Raw genomic sequence first — 19,508 nt, 5'->3', positions numbered from 1 at the left:
GACCTGGTGAGCAGACCCAGAGTGCCCAGAAACCATGGAAGACTCCTGGAGAAGGGTATGGCCCACAGTGATCAGTCAGGGCAGAGATCACAGTGCCTGCGGGTCCCGTTCAGAATAGCAGGTCTAGTGCAAAGGACAGCACTTGCCCTGGCAGGAGTCACAGGCTTGAACAGCCTCTGAAGATGCCCACCGCGACACCAGCTGGGCACAGGCATTGGGGTTGGCCCGGCTTGGGTTCAAGTCCAGTTCTACTACCTCCCCATGAAACCTCAGGCACACTGTTCAACACCTATGGGCCTCAATTCCCTTACCGGTAAATATGGGATTATAATACCTACCTCCACGTGTCACTGTGGGATGAAATGAAAGGAGAGTGAGTGTATAAAACTCCTACCCTATGGCTAGCTCTTACTGATCACTTACTGTTAACTTTAGAAAGATGAATTTGAGTTTCCTATAGAAATAAAGACCCAAACATAGTTGACGCTGGTCTGTTTAATAGTACTTTCTACCCATAAGCTCACCAGAACCCAGCCACAGCCCTGTGAGGGCCAGATTATGAGCTCCTTTAAGTGGTTCTGGGACAATTTATAAAGCCAGTGATCCCGGGGCAGGACTTAATCCCAGCCAAATACCACGAAGCCAGTGTTCCCCCACCCCCACCCCATCTCTCCCAAGGGCATGGGGTGGGGCCCTGAGGCAGTCCCTTGAGGGGACAGGGAGAGAAGGCCTCTGGCCCACCCTTGGACCCATGGGCAAGGCCCCATGAAAGTCCTCATTGTCCTAGCCAGGTCAGGCTGAACAGTGTGAGCCAGATTCCTAAACTGGATGCCTGTCCCCACCAGGGAGGCTCAGCCCTTTTCCAGCCTCTTTGAGAGACCAGTGCAATCAAGGGCAGCCTCCGAGCCATTTACTCACAGGCCAGAAGGAGTACTGTCCACATTCCAAAGCTCCCCCTCAGGCCTACTCCCTACCTTCTTCCCAAAAAAGGCTCCGAGGTGGACTCTACACACACACAGGGGACACACACAGGATACACATTCACTGGGCCAGAAATGCAAACAATTCCAGTTAAAGAACCAAATAAGGGAGGAAAAGATTATGGTAGGAATCCAGATCCTACCACAGAGAACCGCATTTGGACTTGAGGTTCCGAGCAGACAAGGCAACAAAGGGTAGCAGAGGGTATCAAACTCTTAAGGTAAAACAGGGAGCACTCATCCATGAAGCCATCCTGAGCCTGGGAAGGGAAATACCACAGGCTTCTGATTACCCAAAACATCAGATTGTGCCAGGCACAGTGGCATAGACCTGTAATCCAGATGGCTCAGGAGGCTGAAGCAGGGGAATTACAGGCTCCAAGCCTGTCTCAGCAATTTAGTGAGGCCCTAAGCAACTTAATGAGACCCTGTCTCAAAAATAAGTAAATAAAAAGGGCTGGGGATGTGGCTCAGTGGTTGTGTGCTCCTGAGTTCAATCTCCACTACAAAAATAAATGAACAAAACATCAGATGGTATCTCCACTCCTACACTCCTGCTCTCCCTGGCTGCATTATCTCCTCCCCACTTCAGCACTCTGGCACCCACCATGTGCCTCACCTCTGTCGTGCTCTCCATTGTGACAATGCCCACTTAATCGTGGGGTATTTGATTGACACCAGAACAGAAGATCCACCAAGCAGGAACCCTCTCTCCACTCCTGGTGCCTATAGGGCCCAGGAGCACAGAGTGTGGCTTGTTGTGGTCCAACTATATGCATTTGTTCAGTGGGTTCACTAGTGTCACCTCACATAGGCAGGGAGCACACACATCATGAGGCCCCATTCCTATCCTGTCCCCTCAACCCATTCTAGAACAGAGAGCCATAACATCACCTGCCTTCCTCCACCCCCAAGGGTAAAAATATCCTTGTCTGAAATCTGATGCCTACCCTCAGCCAGGTCAAGGTCATCAGAACTGCCAGGGTCCACTGAGAAACTGGCCAGGAGCCAGAGCAAATGGAGAAGGTGTTTCCTGAATGCCACTCCATGCACATCTCATCTGACCCAGGAGCAAATATTTGAGGCCCTACCACTGACAAAGTATTCAGGGACCCTCGCTCAGTGAAGTCCCAGATCCCACCCAATCTGCCCAGCTCTGGCTTGAGCACAGGTCTCTGGCCTCTGTCTACCCTGCAGACCTTTCCTTGGCATCATGAGTGAGAAGGGCTTGGAGACTGATTACACCTGGATGGTTGCATGGATGGGGAAACTGAGGCCCAAGGCTCTGTCCAAGGTCTTAAGCAAATGGGCTGAGAGTCAGGCAGTCCTTGGGCATGTCATTGAGTTGTTTCCTCTTTGGGAAAAACGGGACAAGCAGCCCACCTCCATTCAAGGGTAGGACAAGGATCAAAGCAGATTCCTACAGGCACAGCGGGACACAGCCATAATCCCAGGGACTCCAGAGGCCGAGATAGGATGGTTGCAAATCAGCGACTTAGCAAGGCCCTCAGCAACTTAGTGAGACCCTGTCTCCAAATGTAAAATGAAAAGGGCTGGGGATGCAGCTCAATGATAAAGTAGTAGGGACTACTACTACTAAAAGCAGATCCCCAAAACTCAAGGCAGTAGCTAACGGTGAGGTGCTGTACACATGTGCGGGAGCATCACTCAAGGAGACTGCAGAGCACGGGGCAGTCGGCTAGATGGGGCTCACTTTTCTCAACCATCAAAGAGACAGCAGCCTTTGTTTCTCACTTGGGGAAATGGAAACATGGAGAAGGGATGCAGCATGGAACAGGGGGTCCTGGAGTTCTGGAATCCCAACCCTACCCTCAGCAGCAGGGGGGCCCCAGGCAACGGCTTCCCCTCTGTCCACTCAGCTATTCATTCATTCATTCAACAACCAATGGGCAACCCCCCCCCCCCGCCCGGGGTCAGTTTCCTCACCTGTAAAATGAGAATCTTAAATACTCAGAGTGGTCCTGAGGCACAAAGGTGAGAACACAGGCAAAGGCAGAGGCTGTCCTCCATGTCTTCATGCTCTTATCCAAAGGCTAGGTCAGGCCTACCCTGGTGAGCAAACCTGAATTGGGGGCCACCTTCACAGGGTCCAGATGGGAAGCTAGGCATGGAACCAGAGGCATCCTGGGAGATACTGGTAACCCAGGGGCAGGGGCTGCAGGAGTGTGTGCGGCCTGAGCCTGCGTGGGGGCTGGCGGCCGAGACCTGCAGGACGGGGCATAGTCTGTGGGGGCTGGGGTTCTGCTTAACCTCAGCTAGCCTGACCTAGCCTTTGGATAAGAGCATGAAGACATGGAGGACAGCCTCTGCCTTTGCCTGTGTTCTCACCTTTGTGCCTCAGGACCACTCTGAATATTTAGGATTCTCACTGTACTGGTCTCTTCTCTGTACTGTTGGGCACTATGCCTGCAAGGTGCCCAGAACTAACGGCCTGTGGGACGTGAGCAAGTGTTTTAACCTGTCTGGGCTTTTTTCACAAGCTTCTTTTGTTCATAAAATTGAAGAGGGTATGCACGCAGAGCAAGATGGAGAATAACGGCTCTCCCTTGAGGATTTACTGAGTACTGAGGATTTCACATGCAGTTTTAATCTTCGCACTTTTATCTTTTAATCTTCACACAACCCTGCTGTTATTAGTCCCATTTTACAGATGGGGGAACAAAGGCCCAGGGAGGGTGGGTGCCTTGAATATGCACACACAAAATCATTCAGCCAGCAAAGGGCAGAGGTGGGACTTGGACCCAAGTCTGTTTAACTCCAAGGCTGAGGCTGCTTGGCCACTCTGTTGTAACTGCCTGGCAGGCAGAGTAGTCACCGCTGCCTCCCACGCACTTGTGACAGCCTTGGAGACAAGACTCCCTAGAAGCTCCCCATCTACTCTCATGTCCCCTGCAGAAAGACCTGTAGTGTCAGTACCCTACAGTCCAGAGTCAAGGCACTTTCTGGAACACTGTCCCAATGAGCCACCACCATTGAGGAGACTGTGCACTCTCTGTGAGCTGAAGGTTGTGCCTTGAAAACCCTCTGCTCTGAGGAGAAGACACCACATGCCAGATGGGCCTCTCTCCAGAACAGCAATGCCACCTGCCATACCCCATCCACTGACTGTCCAGTATGAGCTCGCTTGCTCCCTTGGACCACGGGCTCACTCTCTCCGACACAAACCCTTCTAATGAGAAGCACATCTGCCCGTCCAGGTCTCCCAGCACCCACCTCACCTCCACCCCTGCTACCTCCCTGTGGCTTTCTCCCTTTGGACCCTCTGCCACCTCCCACTCCCTACTCCAGCATGCCCCAGAAAGAGGCCAGGAGGGTGCTGACCCCAAACGCGACTGATCTCTGCTGTGTGCACCTCAGGGGACTCACCAGGACAGCACCCAACCTAGCACCCACATTCGCAGGCAGTCACCTCATGAGCCCTGGCAGCTAGGTGGCCATTCAGAGGCTGTGAAGGACAGACCTGGCCTCACCTCATCAGAGCCTTACATGTCTTCCCTGCCAGACAGCCAAGGCTGCTGCCTGCCACCGCCTCTAGGTCACCATGGCAACAGGCAACCAGGCAATAGGCTCAGGCCCTGCCATCCTGCAAGCTGCCTCATTTACCCTGGAACTGGGCACTGCAGCTCCTGGCATCACAACTCCCCTCCAGGAGAGAGAGGGAGGGAGGGGGAGAGAGAGAGAGAGAGAGCACAAGCAGGAAGGGAGAAGAAAAGAGAGCAGCTATAGACAGAGGGGAAAAACAGTTGTAGAGAGAGAATGGAACAAAGGGAGAGGAGGGAAAGGAAGAATAGAAAAGGAATGAGGTCAGGGAGAGAGAAAAAACAAAAGAGGCTGACAGGGAGCCCGGCCAGCAGAATGGACATGCGCACACACACGCTCACACGTACACACACACACAGCAGAGGGAGAAGCCAGGGAGACATGAAGGGCCCCTCCCGCCTCCCCCCACACACCACACACCACACATTCCTCTGGCTTGAGCTGCTCTCAGCCTGGGGATTCTGGCAGCCGCTGGGACTTCCTGCCCCAGGAAGCGGGCAGCCTGGTGGGCCCCTGTTGCTGAGGGCTGTGTCTTGCCTTCCCCAGCAAGTGGGGCTCCTCTCCCAGCCCCTCAGGCCATACCTCCCCACTGGGCACCCCGCAGGCCCTCAAGGTGCGGGCCTCAGAACTCTCCTACCACTCAGCCTCCTCCTTCCCACCTTACCCACCTTACCCCCTTCCCCAGCACCACACAACAACTCATTCCTCTCTAAAATGTTCAGGAAGCAGGGCAGAGCAGGGCGGGCAGGGGGTGTGACTCGTCACTGAAGACATTCCCTTATTAAGCAGTGCAGGTGGAGCAGGCCTCAGAAGGAGACTTAGCAGAGGGACACCAACCCCGTGGGGCTGCTTCAAAGGCCTCACATTGGTAAACCTGAGGGTTGGGAGGCGGAGGCTGCGGAGCAGACAGGGCGCCACGGTTCTTTCCAGGCACAGGCTGCACATGGCCCTCTTCCCTCAGCCTCCCACTCTTGGCCTGCAACACAGCTTTAACCTGTCCTAGCCCCACGACATCCCACTGTTTTCCACACTCTCAGAGGAATAAGAGCCCACCAGAAAGGCTTACTGGAAAAAAAAAAAAAAGGTGGAGGGAGAGAAGAAAGAAAAGCACAGAAAGGCACCGGGTGAGCAGAGGTGGAGGCCTGGCTCAGCAGGCTCAGACTGTGCTGGCTCCTGCCCTGCCTGGCTGGCTGGATAACCCTAAGCCATTTACCTAAACCACTCAGTTTCCACATCTCTAAAATGGGAACAGGACTGTCATAAAGAGGACTCAATGAGATTACATGTGGAAAGAATAGGAGCTGACCCACAGGAAGGGCTCCCAACACTGCAGATCTTTATGTTGTTAAAAAGCTGGGCATGGGCCTGGCACAGCGGCACCTGTCTGTAATCCCAGCCGCTCAGGAGGCTGAGGCAGGAGGATTGCAAGTTCAAAACCTCAGCAAAAGCAAGGTGATAAGCAAGTCAGTGGACCCTGACTCTAAACAGAATACAAGATAGGGCTGGGGATGTGGTCACTGGTCAAGTGCCCCTGAGTTCAATTCTGGGTTTCCCCACACACATACACATAAAAAAGCCAGGTATGGTTGAAAGACACAGGAAACTGTCTAGAGAGGAAAGGCCTGAGCAGGGCCCTGGATAAGGGACATCTGATGAGACTGGTAAAGTGACCTTTGCAGAGCATGGGTCAGCTGGGGCCTCCTAGCCCCATCCTGTGACAACGATATTCACTTTTCCTCCCAGTACTGCCTGTTGAACACAAAATCTTTCTTCCACCAAGGCTTCATTTCAATGAAGAATCAGGTTTGAACAAGATGGAGTCCATGGCCCTTCATGAGGCCTCCCACAGATGTCCACACAGTCCAACACTCGGTTGCTTGACCCTTCCTACTTCCCAGGCCCCTAGAAGGCTCAAGACCCTCAGGGGGGAAATAAATGCTTAGAATCAAATGTGACAATCACTAGAATCCAGCTTGGGGTAACAAAGAATAAGATATGCCAGGCACAGAGAGGGGCCCATTGGGGCAAGAATAGACATATCTGCAAATCTTGCATTTGCATAGACCCCAAACACTTTAAATGCTCAGTAAAAACATATTAAATTGAAACTGAAAGGCATCTCCAAAGGAGTACCCTATTTGCCTGCTCCATTCAATACCAGGTCAGATGGCTTGAATGAATCACCCAGTCATGGAAGGCCACCTGAAAGTCTGTAACATACAAGACCAAGCAGAAGAAGCCAAGTGGGGTGCGGGGGAATGGGGGCAGGAAAGATGGTGGAATGAGATGGACATCATTACCCTAGGTACCTGTATGACTGCACATAGGGTGTGATGCTACATCATGTCCAACCAGAGAAATGAAAAGTTGTGCTGCAATTATGTACAATGAATCAAAATGCATTCTACTGTCTTATATACCTAATTAAAATAAATAAATTAATTTTTTTTAAAAAAAGAAGCCAAATACAGTGGCTCGTGCCTGTAATCGCAGAGCCTTGGGAGGCCTAGGCAGAGGATCAAAAGTTCAACATCAGCCTGGGCAATTTAGCAAGACCCTCCCTCAAAATAAAAAATAAAAATTAAGGGGATATAGCTCAGTGGTAGAGCACCCCCAAGTCCCAACCCCAGTACTGAAAGGGAAAAAAAGACCAAACAGACCCAGGAGATGAAAATGGAAAAGGCTCACTTTGCTGGTCTCCCTTGAAGTGTTTCCGGCCACTATCCCTTTTCTTAAGGGATAGTTTGCGTGCAAGGGTGGCTCTAGCTTAATAGCTGTTTATGTGAAAACAGCCTCATGATTTAGTCTGTCCACAAACTCAACAGTGACAATCCTGCTGTAACCCAAACCCTGGCCCTGTGGCTGCTGAAGACTTACCGCTGCGGTGGGGGTAGGTGGTGAGGGGTCCCATTTAGGGAAAGAGTGACTCAGTGCGGGGAGGAGACAGCTGGGGTTTTGCAGCAGCATGAGGCCCAGCACTGTGAGGGGGGAACAGAGGGGCCAGGACCAGGAAGGACAGCCAGGCTGCAGGAGGAACTGTGGGGTGAGGGGGAGCCAGGCTGCATGGGGGACTCTGGCTGCAGAGCGGGCGGCCCGCTGGGTCAGAGAGCAGAAGACCTAATAAGGTATAAAATCAAGATGACACAAGGATAAACAAGGTTAGAAAGAGGCTCTAGCAGGTGTTTCTCTCTGTTAAACTCCTATTCCTTACTTGCAGGAGCTGGGAACACAGGATGGCACACAACAGCCTCATGGACAGATAGTAAGCAAAAAGAAACAAGGTCATCTTAGAGAATGGACCGTGCCAGAAGAGAGAAAAACAGGGATGTCATCAAGAGAGAAGGTGGTGGGTGGGAAGAGGTGACCTGGGGTGGGAAATGGAGAGCTCCTGCCTAAGGTAAATGGCAAGGAGCAATTGCACAAGGCCCTGGGGCTGCAGGGTGGCAGGCGGAAAACAGAGGGGTTTGGCTGTCCGTGGGGAAGAAGGTGGAAGGGGAGAAGTCAGGAGGGCAGACGGGGCCAGGTTGCCCAAGGCCACGTAGGTCCCCACAGGGGCTGGATTTCCCTCCAGCACCACTTGCTGGTGGCTCCCAGGCAGGAGGGTGAGAGAAAGGGAAGGCTCAGGCTTGGAATGAGTGACTGGGAAATTTATTTATCTATTTGGTACCAGGGATTGAACCCAGGGGTGCTTAACCACTAAGACACATTCCTACGTTCCTAGACTTTTTTTTTTTTTTTTTTGAGACAGGGTTCTCACTTGGTTGCTTAGGGCTTTGCCGAATTGCTGAGGCTGTATTTGAATTTTCAATATTCCTGTCTCAGTCTCCAGAGCCACTGGGATTATAGGTATGTGACACCACACCTGGCAAGAATTAGACATTCAGAGAGGTGTCAAGGAGTTCCAGGGCAGGCACGGTGGCACATGTCTGTAATCCCAGCAACCCAGGAGGCTGAGGCAGGAGAATTATAAATTCAAATTCAGCCTTGTCAATTTAGTGAGAACTTGTCTCAAAACAAAAAATAAAACAGAACTGGGCGCACATCTGTTAATCCCAGCAGTTTGGGAGGCTGAGGCAGGAGAATCATAAGTTCAGAACCAGCCTCAGCAATTTAGTGAGGCCTAAAGTAACTCAGCAAGGCCCTGACTCTAAATTAAACATAAAAAAGGGACCGGGATGTGGCTTAGTGGCTAAGCGCCCTGGGTTCAATACCTGGTACCAAAAAAAAAGGCATGTGAGTATCTGCAACTTTGTGGTCAAAATGCAGCTGATTTTTTGCTACTCCTACTGAGAGGTAGAATCGAATCCCCACCCCTGGATCTGAGTCACCTTTGGTGACATTTCAACCAGTACCTCTAAGACCAGATCATGCGAAGCCTTGCTGCTTCCACCCAGGCCTTTGGGACCTCCTACTCTGTAGCCCTCTGCCAGGTAGGAAATCTGACTCCCCTGAGACTGTCACACTACAGAGGTCATCTGTGGGTATTCTGAATGACAGTCCCAGCTAAGCCCAACCTTGAAGCCATCCCTACTGAGGTGCCAACAAAGTCAGTTAGCTCATCTGCCAGCTAAAAACCACCAAGTTACCTCCACCAGTGCCCCACAGGGCAGAAGAATCACCCAGTAGAACCCTGATAGAGCTCCTGGGCATCAAGATGTCATAAAGAGTTGTTTTAAGCCACTAAGTCTGAGGTGGTTTGTTTTGCAGTCTTAGGACCAATATAAACAAGACCCAAGGAGAGAAGGTAGCCAGAGACACCCACACTTGACACAGGCCAGTAGGAAGGAGGAGCCTAGAGGGAGCCAGGTAGGAGCAGGCCCTGGGGAGGGTGGCTCTCCAGGAGCCACAAGCAGAGCTGAAGCACATGGGGAGAGAAGTTCTCCCCAATTTAACCACAGGAAGGGAGTGGGGAGGGAAAGGGAGGATTCCGTCAGAATGACTTAGGGAGAGGATGAGAGGTAACCAAGTGGAAATGGGATCACAGAAAACTCAGCAATTTTTAAGGGGAAATGGAGCAAAGAAACATGGTAGTAGTTGGAAGGGGACATGGGGACAGGAAGGTCCTAGATGTTAGATGTTAGAGCTCCTTCCATGCTAAGGAATAGAGCCTGTAGGAGGGGTCCCACGGAGCCAGAGTGCTGCCCACAGGTCAGGAGCTGCCCAAGAAGTGACCTAGCAGAACCTCAAAGACTGCTTTTAAGAGCCACAGTTTGGTGGCACGTGCCTGTAATTGCAGTGGCTCAGGAAGCTGAGGCTAGAGGATCACAAGTTCAAAGCCATCCTCAGCAATGGTGAGGCACTAAGCAACTTAATGAGACCCTATCTCTAAATAAAATACAAAATAGGGCTGGGGATGTGGCTCAGTGCCCCTGAATTTAATCCCTGGCACACCGCACCCCCCCCCCAAAAAAAAAGATCGCTTTTAGAAATCCAAGGCTACCACTTGTCATGCAGCCACTGTGTGCCAGGTCCAGTCCCTGGGGATCCTTAAATTCTCAACTCCACTGTAATCCCAGCAACCCAGGAGGCTGAGGCAGGAGGATTGCAAATTCAAAGTCAGCCTTGGCAACTTAGTGAGACCTTGTCTCAAAACAAAAAATAGAAGCAGAAATCCTCACTTCACAGATGAGGAAAACAAAAAATTCATCAATAAAAGATCCCTCCAAGGACTCTTGACCAGTAAAAGGCAAAGGAGAGGTTGAACTGAGGTTCTCTGACTCCAGAACCCAGCAAGGGCTCTCTGCAGAAGGAACACCCCCAGAAGGAGGTCAGGTCACCAGTCCATGGCACTCCTTTCCTCTGGATTTTTACAGGTGCTAGGGATCAGTCCCAAGGCCTCCTGCAAAGCCTGGCTAATGCTCCACCACCAAGCCACATCTCCAGGCCCCTACCCCCGGCACTTCAGACTCTCCTCTCTTGCCCCCCCACTCCCTTGCCCTCCAGGCAATAGGGGAACACCACTGACTGGGGAGGTGGTCTCTGAAGAGTGGATCTTACCTGGGCTGTGGAGGGATCTCTGAGGTAAAGACCCTGGCTGTCACCACCCCACCACCACTCCCTGTCCACAGGGCCAGCCTGGCCAGCTCAGAAGTCCCTCCCACTCACCTGTTTGCCTAGCTAAGAACCAGTTTCCCCAAGAGACACACCTTTCTTAGACTTGCTGCCTAGAAGCTCTGCTTTTATCTTCAAAATCAAGGGGAGGGTAGGACTGGAGCAGCTCAGAGTCCCAGGAGGCCCTCAGGGTGGGGTGGGAAGCAGTGCTGGGCTCTTCCCCTTCTGACTCTCTTCGTGGACAGACCATCCCTCCACCCCACCCCTACCCTAAAGTCATTTAATCCTTGGCCCCTTCCTCTCTCCGGGCCCACCCTTTCCATGAACCCCATTGCTTGCAAAGCCTGTAGGCAAGCAGACCGATCTAACATTAATTTCTTGGTCAAGCTCACGGTGTGAACCTGCTCAAGTGACAGGGTCCATCATCACCCTGTAGCCCTGCCATGCGGAGATGAAGCTGAAGCTGAGAAACAGCTCATCAAGATCACACCAGGGTCTTCTGGCTCCAGACCTCCCCTCTGTCCCTGCCACAGCTCACTGGGGCTGGATCCCCGGAGAAAAGAAAGGTACTAGGTCTCTCCACAACCTTCTCAAGGGATCAAAAGAAAACATGGACCTACCTGGTGCAGAGGCCTGGAGGCTCCTGGAAACCAGAGGTGCTTTAAGAGAGGCCAAAGGGCCTTTAACAACCTCTGACTGGGGACCAGGACCACACCTGGGCCAGGCCACACCCCGGGGCGGATCACAGCCTGTTCTAGGGTCACAAATAGGACATAGCTTAGGAGTGGAGAGACCTCAGAATTGGCACTGCTGCCCCTCAGCGAGCCCCCAGAGCCCGGATTCAGCCCGAGCCCAGCCCAGCTGCTGACTCACTGGCTCTGAACAGCCTGATTTGATAAAGCACGGACAGCACATTCTAGATGGCAAAGTGCACACGAGGAGCCAGGAAAAGCCCCAGAGCAGGGGCTGGTGCACGTGTCTCTCTGAAGTCTGGCATCTGGCTGTGACATTCTACAGTGGCTCTGCATGATTCCATTTACTCCTCACCTAGGCCTTCGAGGGACAAGGAGCCGTGCCTCTGGCACAGGAGAGGGAGCCAAATGAAGCCTGGTGAGCAGAGAAGCTGAGGCTCTGTGCCACTGAGTGGTAGAGCTGAGATTCTGCTTTCTCCCTGCCGGAGCTGGTTCTGCCCACTGGGCAGACTCTCCAAAAAGGCTTACCAGTTTGTGTCTACTGACATTAATGAGTTAATGTGTAATTGGCTGAGGGCAAATTATCACCACTGAGGAAGACCCAGGCAGGAGATGAATATGTATATCTCCTGCCCACCCCCATGCACACACATATTACATAGTCAAGGGGGGCAGAAAGAGTGTCCTCAGGGGTCCCTGCTAAATTCCTTCATTTCCTTGTGGAACTGGCTTCTTTCCCACCTCTCACATACAGGTGCCTCTCCTAGACTGCACTTCCTAACCCAGAAAAGCTCTCAGGGAAGCCAATCCATCACCTCCTCCACGGAGCCTGTCCTGACCCCTCCCTGAGCTGGTAAAGGCCACCTCAAGGCTTTCATCTGCCACAGCTTGGCCACATTGTGCTACCATCATCACGTGATCCTCTCTCTATCTCCCCATCATCTGGGGCACCTGAGGACAGGTCCAGTCTGACTCATTCCTGCATCCCCAAAGGGCCAAACTCTGGGCCTATTGCTGTCCTGATGCCACCTCTGACCTGCAATGAGGCTGCTCCTGGGAATGACAAGGGCACAGGCTTGTAGCCAGGGAGCTGGCCAAGGACCCAGCTAGCAGCACCACCTGTGCCTGGAACCACAGGACAGAGCAGGTACAAGGCAAATATGTCAGTTTCTTGGCTCAGCCAGGTAGGACCAGGACAAGGTAAAGAGCCTTGGTACCCAGGATCCCCGCCCAGCTGGAGCCTAGGATCAGGCAAGACTTCGAATTGTCTAACTAGCTCAAAGTGACTTAATGCCAGAGCCTTGATCTGAGAAGCCAGTTGAGCCAGGCATGGTGGTGCATACCTATAATTCCAGTGACTCAGGAGGCTGGAAGGATCAAAAATACGAGGTCAGCCTCTGCAACTTAGTGAGACCCTGTTTCAAAATAAAAATAAAAAGGGCTGGGATGTAGCTTAGTAGTAAAGCACCCCTGAGTTCAATCCCCAATACCAAAAGAGGGGGAAAGAAAGCCAGTTGAATGCCAGCAGCCTTGCAGAGCTGTTAGGACATTTAAATATGCCTAACACTTAGTAGTAGATCCTCAACAGAAAAGTTAACTCTTACCATCTCAGTAGACCAACCAGCCCTGCCACTGGGCCATTGAGGAAACTCAAGTCCAGATGAGATGGGGAAAAAAAGGAACGAGTGCTAACCAAGGCCAATCCCATGCCGAGTTCTACAGTCCTCCAATGGCTAATTCTATCAACAACCTGGCAAGTTTGCTTCACAGATCAAAAAACTGGAGCCTACAAAGGCAAAGTAAGTAGGCAGGTCTCTCTGGACCCTTTCGCTGTCTGGCAGAGCAGTGAATAGCTCTCCAAAAGTTCCAAGATGCCAGCACAGTCCCACTACCAGCCCAGGCACAGGCCGGGGTGGTGGTACAACCTTCCCTAGACCCTGATATATGCATGGGAGGATCAGCTCAGACAGCCTGGGACTCCAAGCCCACATTTTCAGTGTGCAAGTGTGGGCAGAGGAGGCTGGATGGGGTAGGTCCAAGGGTGATGGAAACCACCCACTGGGTGCACAGAGGTTCCAGATGCTTTCCTGCCAAAGAAAGACCTGGAGAAGGGTCCCAAGGTAGCAGGTGGGTCCTGAGTCTCTCTGGCCAGCTTCAGGAACCCAGGCACCTCATCTCACTTCTTTGTACCTCATCTGTGCAGGGGGCTGATCCTATCCCTGCCTCTCTGCTATGAGGAGTTGGAGTCATTGGGAAGGCAGTTGGGACCATCAGAGTGCTAGCCACACAGAGAAGCGGAGTCAGGAAGATTGTTTCCCTGGGTCCCCGAGTCCAGCTTGCAGGGGCTGTGCATCTTGTACTAAGCCTGGGGACCAGAGAGTCTCAAGGAGCTCACAGCACACCAAACCCTCTCACCTACAGGGCCCAGATGCACAGCTGCAGCATCTCAGAGCCTCATCTCTGCCTCTTCCAGTGTTCTGCCCCTGGTTCTCCCCACTTCAAGCCACCTGGGCTCCATTCAGCTGTCAGACACACCAAGCTCCCACACCTCAGAGCCTACAAATGAACACTGCTCCCTCTGCCCGGAATGCTCCTCCCCAGCTGCCTTTGCTCAGCCACTAGATCTCTGCTCAACTGTCACCTGCTCAAAGAGCTCTCCCCTGACCTCCCTCTCTTTTCTCTCAGATCTCAGTGCTCCAGACAGCCTGGTAAGCCCTGCAATGCCACCTACTAGCTGTGTGATATGGGGGATATTACTTAATCTCTCTGTCTCAGTTTCACCTTTAATATGAACACAATAACATTATCCACTTCACAGAGTTGTTACAAGGAATAAATAAGTTATTGCATGCTTGATGCATAGCTCGCACAGGGCAATGACGCTTTAGTCACAGTACTTAATACAGATTTTCGTTGGTATTGATTTGACTACCATTTTACCATCTGTCCCCTATTAGCTGTCAGCACCCGTCACAAGTTAATCCTCGGAGTTAAGTACCTGTGGAGGGAACAAGCGAAGTGGGTAGCACATCCTGAGCAGACCTCATTTACTCTGGGGCCAGGTAGGATGGGGATTCAAATGGGAAGCGATGGCTGGACTTTGAAGGATAGGAAGAGTCCTCCAGACAGATTAAGAACACTAAGGGCATCTGCCCATGACCAGACTGGATTTCACACACCGCTCCTGAAGAGATTGATAATGATTGTTCAAGTCTCACCTCTTCCTCTGGGATCACCTCAGCCCACTTCCGTGGTCATGACTTCATTTAGTCATTTCTGAACCCTTGCTATGTGACAGGCACATCATTCTATGTCTACAGGTCTCTACTTCTCCACCACTCCTCCTCCTTCTCCTCCAGGGAGACCAGCCCCTGCCTTTCTCTGTCAAGACCACCCTCAAGGTGATACACAGATCTGTCACAAATGTTCAGGTTTCCAGATGTCAGGGTTAGGGGACCTCTATGATCACCCAACATGCTGAGACCCAGACAGAGGAACACCTGGCCCAGGTCACACAGTGAATATGGAGTGAACCTAAGATTCTAATCCAAATGCCATGTCCTAAACCTCCCCACCAGACCCCTAACAAGGGCCAGACCCCTAACAAGGCTGGGTAGGATGAGTTGGGATAGAAGTTCCTCCAGCTGCCCTCAGGTTCATAGTGAGGTAGCACAATCATGCTAGAGGTATAGCCAGCATATAGGTCTATGAACACAAGCACAGATGCCCCCAGCTGTTTTGGGGAGAACTGGGTCAAATATCTCTGTCACCATTTCTGGAGTAAAAAGGTTGTACAGGGAACTGACCTGGCCCAGGCCAGACCTGAGACTGGATATAGGTTCCCAGGCCTCTCAAGAGTCTGGCCAGCCTTTTACTAGGGTGCCTGTGGTCCCTTGACCACCAGGAGTGCAAGACTCAGTTCTCAGTACAGACTGACATCTTGGATGGGGAAAGAAGAGACATTTATGAGACAGGACAGGAAGAACTTTCCAGCATCCCCAGATCCACACACAGCACCCTGCCTGCCACCAGGCTTGGTGGCACTCACAGCTTCAGTCACTCACTCAGTCACTTATACACACCAAGTGTTTGCTTGGTACCCAGTCATGAGTAGGAGCCAGAATTACCAGACTTCAACACTCACTCTGTCTGCAGTGCCTTAGGGTACTGAAAATTGTCCCCAAACCATGCAAAGTGGGACTTGTGAAACAACCCCTTACTTCTGTTCCCAGTTTAATCTGGCTTCTTCGTACCTAGTGGAAATAGTTTGGTGGGGTTTTGGGGTTTGCTTGCTTTTCATTAAAAACAGCTTTGATACCAAACCAGAAAACATCCCTCCCAAATCTCCCGAATTCAAGAAGAGCTAAGGGAAGAGGCAAGGGAAATCCAAGAATCTCTGCCAATCAGGCACAAGTTCAAAGGTAGCAATCAAGGTCACAGTGCTTTTAGCTGATGTGAGGTCCCTTGTGTTCTCATGAGCCCAATTTCCACATCTACACCCTGCTCCATTCCAAGAATCAATGGAGGTAGTACGGGGAACCAAATGGCAGATGGGCTCAGGACATGTGGGTTGAATGTCATTTCTAGACCTTCAGCTGGCTGTCTCAGGTTTCTCCTTTTTTTTTTTTTTTTTTTTGTACCAGGCATTGGACTCAGAGGCACTTAACCACTGAGATACATCCTCAATCCTTTTTATTTTATTTTTTATTTTAAGACAGGGTCTTGCTAAGTGGCTCAGAGCCTCAATAGATTGCTAAGGCTGGCTTTGAACTGGGATTACAAGAGTGCACCACCATGCCCAACTCTGTCTCAGGTTTCTTTCTTTCTTTTTTAGTATTTATTTTTTAGTTTTAGGTGGACACAATATCTTTATTTTATTTTTATGTGGTGCTGAGAATTGAACCCAGTGCCTCACGCATGCTAGGTGAGCACACTACCACTTGAGCCACATCCCCAGCCCTGTCTCAGGTTTCTTAAAAGCTCAAACTATGGAGCCAGGACCACTGAATTCAAATTCCAGCTCTGCCACTTCCTACCAGTGTGATCTGGGACAAATCACTTCACCTCTCAGAGCCTCAGATTCTTTATCTGCAATTTGGGGGTGGTGAGTGTACCTCCCTCAGAGAACTGATTGAAGTAACATGTGCCTGACTTTGGCTTGGTGCCTGGCGTGGGCAGCACTTATGGGGATCTGCTACTATAAAATGACACTACTCTTACCCACCCGCTTGTCCCCAGTTACAGATGAGGATTAATGGGAAAATAGTCCTGAAGGGTTAAATATGACAGGGACCAAGAAAAGACACAGGCAGCCCACCCACCTGGAAGACCCTCTCTCTGACCCCTGGGCCCTGCTGTCCAGATCCTACCTGCCCTGGCTGAGAAGTCGCCTGTTCTCATTCATTCACTAATCATTCCCTGGACTCTGGCCAGGCCCAGCTCTGTGCTGGGTTCACCAGGAGCAGCTGCATGGAGCTCACTGGCTTGTGCGAGAGGTGGACGCGCGAGTCAAGCACACATTCCAGTATGAGAAGGAGCTCACATAGCGGTGCACAGTGATGTGAGAAATCTGGGAGGGCTTTCCAGAGGAGGCAGCATCTGAGCTCAATCTGATGGCTCAGGAGGAACTTGCCACAGAGGTAGCTTAGGGGAGGCACAGGAAGGCTGGGGTGACTGGGAGAAGGCACAGCATGGACACCAGCCTGAAAGAGAGACCACGGAGACACTAAGACCATGGAAAGCAGGACAGTGGGCTGCTGCTGAGAATGCAGAGGGGCAGGATGGGGGGATTCGAGGGAGGCATGCACAAGCCAGGTCACCAAGATCCCCAGCGTCAGGTAATCAGTGTGAAGGGGGTTGGCTGTGGGAAGACAGGTGCACTGGGAGGGGCAGGAGAACAAGTTGAAAGGTGGCTGTGCAGGTGGAGGTGGGGGACAAATAAGATATTTCTTTATTTGCTCCGGTCCCTTTTTAAAAGTTTTTTTTGCTGAAAATGTCCTCAATAGACAGCCACTGTACACCCAGCAAAGCTCTGCCAGTCTGTCCTGAGCTCTTCTCCATGCACCAGGTCAAAGATCCCTGCCAGACACTGAGAGGAACTTGAGTCTGCCTGGGGCCTCAACATGAAATTTCAGCTCCAAAGTCCCTGTTAGGAGGTTCTAGGGGAAAGTGCTCTTCAAGGTCACCTCAAGGAACACTTTTCCACATGGCCTTTCCCTCACATGGTCCTGCGACTGTTCTCCCGTCCTTACCCGGTTGCGCTCCGTCATTAGAGGGTGTACACACCTTCATCCTGTAACTTCCATCGCTCAAAGGGCTTTGAGCGGGGAGCTGGAATACCCAGAGCCAGCTCAGATGGCCAGCAGAAACACACACACAACTGCGCCTGCAGAAATGCACAACCCCACAAGAATTCCAGAACTCGCTGCGAGTGATTCCAGTCAAACAGCCAGCCCTTGGGGATCTAGTGGTCCCTAGGGCTTGTTTGGAAATTGCTGCTTATAATTAAACAGCCCCGGGCTTCTGCAATTTCTTTCCAAAGAGAGCTAGAAAATGGCCCGTGGAAAGTGAAAAAAAGAAGCAGCAGAACTTCTAACTTCCAAAGCAAACGTTAATCTTTCTGGGTCCCCAGCCTCCCGCGCCCCAGCCCACTGGTCATACCCTTCGCAGGTGATTGCCGACATTCTGGATCATTGCGGCCTCTAGCAGTGTGGACCAGGCGGTGGGGATCAGCGCGCTCCCAGAGACAGCCTCAGGTCACCTGAGCCACAGCCGGCTCCGGCTGGGGCTCCAAATGCAGCCAGCGGCCTCGGGCTCCTCCTCCCGAGCTCCCGCCCTCCGCAGCCAGAGCTTCTAGCCGCCTCCCGGCCTCTCCGCAGCCGCTCCTGCCCCCCCTCCTCCTGGAACCCCTGCCCAGAAGGGTTCTCAGGGGCGGCCAACTGGGCACCGCCGCTTCGGGAGCCAGTCCCCACCTACTGGACACCCAGCCGGAAGCTCACTCGGCTTCCAACCCCAGCCAAACTCCAATCACCCCCATTTCCAGCCCCCATGCCGGCTCCGTCATCCTCCCCACGGGGACCCTAGGCTCCAGGATGGTCCCCAGGGGCCGGAGATTCAGCTCCAGGTCCAGATTTCCATCCGTCCACAAGGGGTCAGGCTGCAGCATAGCGGGAGGCCAGGGCGCTGCCAGCCACCTTGCAGAGACAGCGGACCCACCTGCTAGGACTCTTCACCCTGGAGAGAGCCGCTTGCCTGCTCCACCCATCCAGGCTGTCAAGCCCAGCAGCTGCTGGCCAGAGACAGGGCGCACCACTCACTTCTTTAACATGGGCAGTGAGATTCTTCTAAAAGTGGCACCTGCCAAATTCCACCTGATGGCCATGCAGGATTCAACCCCCTGTAGTCACCACCAGGATTTTCCCCTTCTCCCCCTGACTCCTGCAAGAAGCTTGACCAGGAGACCTTGACACTCAAGTTGAAGTTGGGACAGTAAAGAGCCTGGAAGGTAGAAAATAAAAGGGTGGGGGAAGGGATCCAGGCAAGAGAGCTGCGGAAGACAAGTGGATGGGGGAGATAACAATCACCCCATAACAACCAGGCCCCTGTTGTGAGCCAGGCACCCAACAGGAAGGTGCTCCAGGTGGTACAGCCAATAACTACAAAGCACCTGCAAACCGATCAGGCCAGCTCCCAGCCCTCTGCCCTCTCCTCTGTCCCTCATGCTTCTAGTTCATTCACTATAAGCTCAATACTGTCTCTTCTGGGCATGTTTATGAGACCTGGATTCTGGGTCTGATTCTTTCACTAATGTGCTGTGTGACTCCAGGCAAGTCCCCTCCTCTCTAGGCCTCCCTGCTCTGGGAATCAAGGACTATAATGTCCTTCCCTGTGAGCTCAGGCCTTGCCCTCAAAGAGCTTGTATCTGTCAGCATTTCTGTGTCTACAAATGAGAAATTAAAATCAGCAAGACCTTAAAAACAGCAAGATGGCCCATAGATAGCACTGGCACTGAAAACTGGGAAAATCCAGGTTGCTTCCTGGCAGTGCCAGAGCTGGCCTGAAGTTTGAATGGCTCTGGATAGACTGAGAAGAGGAGTGAGGTGGACGGGCTAACAGGAACAGAAGAAGATGCAGGGCTCTGAGGAGCCTCATCTTGCAGGGCCTCTGATGCCAGGTGCCTCTGGGAATGATGAACACACCCAACATGATGAGGGCCGCATGAGTT

At 52.1% G+C, this 19,508-nt stretch overlaps 1 protein-coding gene across 3 annotated transcripts in view; it reads right to left on the bottom strand.

Moving 5' to 3' along the window:
* Acot11 (acyl-CoA thioesterase 11) overlaps window positions 1-18,120 on the bottom strand; it is an 85,689-nt gene extending 67,569 nt beyond the window's left edge. The window contains exon 1 of one of the 3 annotated variants that reach the window (XM_046450889.2): window positions 17,945-18,120. In XM_046450889.2, the coding sequence (XP_046306845.1) occupies window positions 17,945-17,977 (33 nt within the window). In that variant the 5' untranslated portion in view covers window positions 17,978-18,120. Of the gene's footprint in view, window positions 1-17,535; window positions 17,668-17,944 lie in introns of those variants that run through there. The other 2 variants (XM_046450887.2, XM_046450888.2) reach the window with 2 other exon arrangements.
* Window positions 18,121-19,508: the final 1,388 nt, after the last annotated feature.

This window comes from Marmota monax, unplaced genomic scaffold (genome assembly GCF_021218885.2).
Source record: "Marmota monax isolate L192 unplaced genomic scaffold, Marmota_monax_Labrador192_F-V1.1 WCK01_AAM20220418_F8-fsc00023, whole genome shotgun sequence".
NCBI lineage: Eukaryota > Metazoa > Chordata > Mammalia > Rodentia > Sciuridae > Marmota > Marmota monax.
The sequence above is the reverse complement of the archived record's forward strand: the minus strand, read 5'-3'. Positions and strand labels throughout refer to the sequence as shown.